Source organism: Rhagoletis zephyria, unplaced genomic scaffold (assembly GCF_001687245.7).
Source record: "Rhagoletis zephyria isolate East Lansing unplaced genomic scaffold, Rhagoletis_zephyria_1.1 Rzeph_scaffold_00274, whole genome shotgun sequence".
In the NCBI taxonomy this organism is placed as follows: domain Eukaryota; kingdom Metazoa; phylum Arthropoda; class Insecta; order Diptera; family Tephritidae; genus Rhagoletis; species Rhagoletis zephyria.
The window spans coordinates 19,888-27,084 of record NW_016157358.1 but is presented as its reverse complement, the minus strand read 5'-3'; the positions used below and the strand labels follow the sequence as shown (position 1 = coordinate 27,084).

Genomic DNA, 7,197 nt, shown 5'->3' with positions numbered 1-7,197 from the left:
GACGATCCAGTAATTGTTACGAATTAATTCTACCAGTGCCTTAGGGCCTGCATGATAATTGCGTAGATGAAGATGTAGTACATATGTGGATACAAACTGTGAGTTGCTGGGCAGCAAAATATGGTGCCTTTGAGTATCTGGTAAATCGGCGTAGTCCAAGCGTCCACCAGCTTTAATGAGTTCAAATCCGGTTGAGTAATCTACGAATGGAGTTAAAAATTTCAAGTTGCTTTTTAGTGGTTGATTTTTACGAATCAAAGGTAGATCTTCAGCAAAGTGTTGCTGTTGAATGTTCCAAATGATGGAGTTCGAAGCATGGCGTAATTCATCGGATGAGGGTGAAGATATAAGCTGATATTTTCGATGATGTCAAGTATGTATTTTTTTGTTTTTATTGCAACAAATAGTTGTTTACGTTTCTCTGCGTTGGCCACTTCCTTATTTAAATCATTTTCACCCTTATTTGTTGGCCATTTCGTTATATCCTTACGCAGATATAGTGGACCTGAAAACCAGATGGACGATTTAAGTTCAGCGACAGTACAACCTCGCGATACAAGATCAGCCGGGTTTTCCTGTGTTGGTACGAATCTCCATCGACCATCTGATGTTAGTTCTTGAATATCTGCCACCCTGTTGCCAATAAATGTTGGTAGTGTGGCCGAATACTGTTTTAACCAATGTAACACTAGCTGCGAATCAGACCAAAAATAGGCCATAATGGGTCTATTGTTGAAAATATGCTTTATTTTGGCATACAGTTGAGCGAGAAGATGAGCGCCGCAAAGTTCTAGTTTCGGAAGTGATTGCTTTTTGACAGGGGCAACTCTTGACTTCGATGTAAGCAGATGAACGGCGATTTGTCCACCGGAGTCTTCCGTGCGCACATACAACGGACATCCATATGCTCGAATTGATGCATCACAAAACCCGTGTAATTGTAGGTTACAAGCGTTCGGTTGTAAACAGTAGCGAGGCACAGTGAGAGATGCAAGTGAAATAAATGATGCTAAACAATTGTTCCATGCGTGTGGTAGGTGCTGCGGTACGCTTATCCCATCATAATTCCTGAAGAATTATTTTTGGAGTAATTACGAGTGGCGATAACAATCCAAGGGGGTTAAAAAGCGATGATGCGATAGACAAAATTGTTCGCTTTGTGACAGATGTGTATTTTTTCTTGGGCGTGTACGTGAACAAGAACATGTCATGGTTCTGTTGCCATGGAACCCCAAGCGCGCTAGTAACAAAATCGTCGGTCAAATTGAGCTCTTTTGTAGATTGAGTCTCCATGAAATCTGGGTGGTTAGAACGCCATTTTGCCAATGGAAAGTTACCGCGTTTCAGCACCTGGATTACTTGGGACTTTAACTTTTTCAAGGCAGCAATGTCGTCAGCGCCACACAGTTGATCGTCAACATAAAAAGAAGACTTCACAGCCAACGCGTCGATTGGGTACTCATCCATGCACTGGTCTGCTAAATACTGAAGACTGCGTACTGGACCTGGGGCGGTTCCATATGTCACCGGGTTGAGTTGGTATGTGCGGAGATCTAAATTTGGAGAAGCTCGCCAAAGAATGTATTGAAATATGCGATCATTAGAACTTACGAGTACTTGCCTGTACATTTTGGTGACGTCGGCTGTGATTGCGTACCGATACAATCAAAATCGCAACAGCAGTATATACAGCTCTCGCTGGATTGTAGTCCCTACCAATAGCATATCGTTTAGCGACGTTTGCGTTGTTGTGCGATTATAGGCATCAAACACAACTCGTAGTTTCGTTGATACGCTTCTGGGCTTAAGCACATAATGATGTGGAATGTAGAAGTGGTCAAGTCTGGTGATGTAACGACGGACACATGGCCAAGACCTTCATATTCTTCCATAAATGAGACATATTGCGCGCGAATCTCGGGCGAATTCAAAAGACGTCTTTCCATGGTAAGAAATCGACGCCGGGCGATGTCAAACGAGTTTCCTAAAGTGTCCGGGCTGTCTCTGAATGGCAGGCTCACGACTATGCGTCCGGTGATATCTTGTTGTACCGTAGCTGCGAAGTGGTCTTCACAAATGCGATGTTCGGGTAGCATCGGTTTCGCTGACCTTTCAATAGTGTCCAACTTCCATAAGCGTTGCAGGTGTTCGTCGATAGAGCTTTCATTAGACAATAGATAGGACAGAGGTACTGAATGAAGTTTATGACTGTATTTGCCGGAGACGACCCAACCTAAAAGTGTTTTCTGGAGAGTAGGCAAATTGGGTCCTAGTCGGATTTGGCCCACAGCAAGCGCGTCGAAGAATGCTTCTGTGCCAAGCAACAAATCGATGCGTCGAGGTTTTAAAAATTGTTCCTCTGCCAATTTTGTATTGGCAGGTAAATTCCAAGTTGATGTGTCGATTTCAGAGTTCGGTTGATATGCGATATGCGACGTGTTACCAAACTGCAACGAAAGTGTAAGCGATGAAGTGCGCGACGTGATGGTAGTAGTTGTGCGCGCTTTAAGGTTAGTTTGGGATTCACCAATGCTACAGATCCCAATGTGATATTTCTCACGACGGAGGCGAAGTTTTTGAGCGAAGTCGTCAGTGATGAAATTCACTTGCGAGCACGAATCAAGTAAGGCTCTGCCAAGCCTGTATGCACCTGTGGAGTCTTTGACGAGTATCATAGCCGTTGCAAGTATAACTTGACTGCCTTTCGACGATTCCATATATATGTGTTGCTGGTTGAGATGGTTGTGAGGCGCTGTATGTTTGTAGTCTATCAGACGACACAGTTGACTGTAACGTTGCCTCATTATTGCAAGCAGGTCGTGCGGAATACGAAGGGTGTAGTGACGAAGATTTTGTTTGTGGTGTCGCTATGACTTGAGAAGCGTTTTCATGATGCAACATCGTATGATGAGTGCGATTGCAGCTGCGGCAGCGATTTTTTGATGAGCATTGAGCCATCCGGTGGCCACGGCTAAAGCAGTTAATACACAGGTCAAACCTTTTAGTGGTATCGAAGCGTTGGTTTGTGTTCATTTTGTTGAATTGGGGGCACCCAATGATCCTATGCTTGGAGCTTGAGAAAAGCACACAACGAGAATTCGTAATAGCAAATGAGGAACTTTGACCATAATTGGCAGAACGATTGTGCCTGCCGTACTCGGGTTTGCGCTGCAATGACGATTCCGACGAGTGCAAGTACTGGCAGTGACGTTCCAAAACTTCTGTACATTGGGACCATGTTGGGAGGGATTTATAGTCAAGCGCTTCGTTCCATTTGTTGCGAGTTTTCTGGTCTCATTTGCTAATTACGATGTAGATAAGAATTGCCTGTGCGATATTGGTGCTTGTACCTAATAACTCTAACGAGCTGAAAATAGCTGAAGCCTTGTCTAATAAACTTCGCAACTGCTGAGGGCTTGATTTATCAACTGATTGTAACGTAAAGAGAGAGACAATACCTTCTAGAAATATCAACGTTGGGTTATCAAAGCGTTCTTTAAGCCCATCTAGAGCCTTCGGGTAATTATCGCTGGTGACTTGAAATGCTTTGACGGCTTCTAGTGCCGAACCCTTCAAGCAAGTTAACAAATAATTAAATCTTTCAATATTGGATAGTCTAGGCTCACGAGCAATGGTTTGAGTAAAGGAAGTTATGAAGTTTCTGTAATCAGCGTAGTTTCCACGGAATGTAGGCAGCGACAATCTTGGAAGATCTGAGATTATAGGTGCGGAAGCTGGTGGAGCCGCCTCAGTATAATTCACCGTGCTGTTCATATCCTCTCCAAGTTGTGCTCGGATACTAAGTTTCACTGCGACATAGCTATCATCTAAATCAGCGCGACCATTGTCTGTTGGGTCAAGATCTTCTATGTCAGCTTCCACAGACAAGGCTTGCTTGAAGTCGGATTCTTGTATTCTTAAACGACACTGTAACTCGGAGTGACATGGCTTATCATCGGAATCTTTACTAACATCAACAATCGATTTGATGCGCGAAATGTTGCGCTTTATGTTCGCACGCTTACGTTTGCATTCTTCCAAAGACATGACTGGCTAACGCGATTGCTTGCTGGGTTGACAAATAAGCGACGGAGTTGACGACAGGTAAACCGTAGAGCCTGCAGCGACAGCGAAACAAACTCAAAAATAATAGCAGCACAACTGAGACAAATAAATGCAAAGGGCAAAACCACAGGAGAAGAGCGACGGCAGAAGCGCAGAAACTTCAGCTGGCAGAAGCGCAGTAACTTCAGCTGGCAGAGCAACAGTCAGGTGATACGAATGCAACGAATGTACAACGGCGTACGCGAGCGCATGCAAAATCAAATCAGCAATGTACCAACAGAAGTTTGGAGTGGCAGCGAATGTGCGTATGGTAATGCGAAAATAAAGCAGCACCGATAAACGGTTTTATACATACACTTTCCAATGAGCGGTGAATTTTGGTTGTACAGCAGCAACCGAAAATGTAAGTTGCTCGTCTGACTAACGACAATTGAAAATAGCGAAGTGACGATAATTGTACTCTATGCCAACGGCATCCACACCTGGAAGTTACCTGCCAGCGTTGATGACCAAACAACTGAAACTGTAACCGTAAAACTTTGATGTTCGTACTGCTAACGAAACACTAATATTCTATGTGGTATTTAGTTATAACCTTTTGTTTAAATAGAGCGTAGATAAGTAGATATATTGACTTATAGGTTTTATTGCACACGAGCCCCACGTTGGGCGCAAAAAATGTTGAACCAAGGAGCGTTTTCCTCGTAACGCATGAAACGAAGGTAGTGGGGGTGTGAAAACGGCGAGTAGTCAGCAAGCAAACAGCAAACAAGTATAGAGCGAATGTCTTGGGTCACTATAGATGCACGTACAACGTAGGTTGATGTCCGCAAGAAAAACAAAAGGATGTATCCCGCCGGAGTGAAGGTTTAGTAGTGATTTATTGAACTATGTTTTACCAAAGTACAAGTCGTAGAAAGATACATAGGTAGCGAAACTAACTAAATATGAGAACGAGCATAACACCCGATTTACGTGATTCAAGTACTTGAATGCAATTCTTGCTCATGCTCTTTTGTGTTTTCTATTTGCTTTTACACGTTTCAATTCTGTTGAATTCAAGTTTTTGGTTCTTTAAATGGGAAGCAACGAAAATACTAAAAGCAAAGCAAGAAAATTGAAACGACTTGACGGTACAGACGCATGTGTACTCGTCCCTTTTCTTCTCACCTCCTCTCTTCCACATGCGAGCAGAATTGAATTCAGTACTTGAACTGTGTAAAAGCAGTCTAATGATGCGTGCTGTGCTGTGTATGTGAGTGTGTATACATATGTGTGCACTTATAATGTAAGTGCATATTGAGTGAAATTATGATGTGAGAGCGTAATACTAATCATTATCCGGAGTGTAGGCGGACATTACTAGGGTGATCCAACACTGTATGGGCATTATTCGGGTATTTACTCCCGTATATCACCCTGAAGCGAATCCAGTAGAGCGCAAAATCAGAGATCTCAAAGCTCCGTTAGCTATTCTAGTCCAAAATCAACATAATGTTTGGGATATTGGTATACCCGCTATTGGCTTTGCAATGAATTCTGCTAAATGTCAATCGACAGGCTACTCAGCAGCATACCTAACTTTCGGACGAGAGCTATGCACTTTTGACGATATAGAGAATGATGTTCGAGCCATTATCGAAAGTGATAACTTCATTACTCAAATTACACCATATCTGAAGAACATGGTAGAAGGTTTAAAGAATATGAGAGAGGCAGAATAATTGATGCAAGACCGTAATAAAGCTTACGCCGACAAAAAACACCAAAGACCTCAAGACGATATAGCAGTAGAAGCCGAGGTTTTATTGACATCGTATGTACTCAGCCTAGCCTCGAAAGGAGTCACAGCTAAATTTGTGCCGAAACGAGATGGCCCGCACCTAGTCATTCGCAAGAGACGTACCTCAACTTATCAAGTCGCGTCCAAAGCTGAACCTGACGTACCACTTGGAGCTTACCACGCCTCCGCTCTGACCCTGTATAGAGGTAGGAATACTGAAGAAAATCCGAATCCTGTGCAAGAGAGGGAGACCACCGAATAACTGGTTGACGCCTGACTCGTGCTTACACTCATCATTCGTCAAGGGGGAGACTGTAGTATACGTATATATTAATAAACATGTTAACATCTAAAAAAACAATATTGAACATAAACGGAAATATGTGTTATTTTGTATTTTTATATATTAAAAACTAAATGTATTTGGCCAAACGGATTAAATTGTAGTCCACAGCTTACTGTCCACTATGTAACTTAATATCCACAACTTTTGCAATTCATATTCCACATAGCTGGTCTTTCGCTTATAAAAGCGCGTGCTCCTCTGAGGAGGTACGCTTAACTAAGTAGTTAAAGGTCTTATTGCTATTTGGAAGATGAACAGCGCAAAGCTCCAGTGGAATTCTGACAATCGCTACGCTAAACTTTCTTCGCCAAATTAATGATACATACGCCTTCTAAGCACGCAGGGTTGCATTTGAGAAACAAAAAATAATTAACGCAAATAGTTTTAAAAGATGGAAGATACGCTTCGAGCGTTCTTGACGTGCGCTCTATCCGAGGTGCCAGCATCGACTCGGATCACTACCTTGTTGCAGCTAAGGTCCGCATGCGCCTCTGCGCAATAAAAAACGTGCGGCAGGCAACGCGACGAAAGTTCGACATCGCAAAGCTGCAGTCACAATGGACAACCGAAAAATTTAGCAACCGACTCTCAATCCTGCTTAATCAAGCAACTCCTCATCGCCTGGACATAAATGAGCAGTGGGACTCCATATCCCAATCCCTTCGCACCGCTGCGGAAGAGGTTGTTGGTTACTACAAACCGCGCAGAAACAACTGGTACGACGAAGAGTGCCGCACGGCTGCTGCAGAAAAATACGTAGCATACAAAGCTACCCTTCAGCCAATGGCGACATGCGCGACAATTGAGCGTTACCGGGAGAAAAGGAGGGAAGAGAGACGCCTTTTCAAGAGAAAGAAAACAGAGGCAGAAAGGCGTGAGTGCAAAGAGCTTGAGATGCTGGCGGACAGGAACGCGGCTCAAAAATTCTATCAGAAAATAAGGCAGCAATCAAATGGTTTTAAGACCGGGGCTAGCTCCTGCAAAGATGAAGATGGAAACCTGG

The 7,197-nt window shown here is 43.3% G+C and overlaps 1 protein-coding gene across 1 annotated transcript; it reads right to left on the bottom strand.

Annotated features, from left to right (window-relative positions):
• Window positions 1-1,730: 1,730 nt before the first annotated feature.
• Window positions 1,731-2,804, bottom strand: LOC108358601 (uncharacterized). The gene has a single exon (XM_017610035.1). The coding sequence runs from the start codon at window positions 2,802-2,804 to the stop codon at window positions 1,731-1,733; it is 1,074 nt and encodes a 357-aa protein (XP_017465524.1).
• Window positions 2,805-7,197: the final 4,393 nt, after the last annotated feature.

Excerpts from the sequence above, each read along its gene's own strand:
- LOC108358601 (XM_017610035.1), bottom strand. The coding sequence starts at position 2,804 with ATGAGGCAACGTTACAGTCAACTGTGTCGTCTGATAGACTACAAACAT.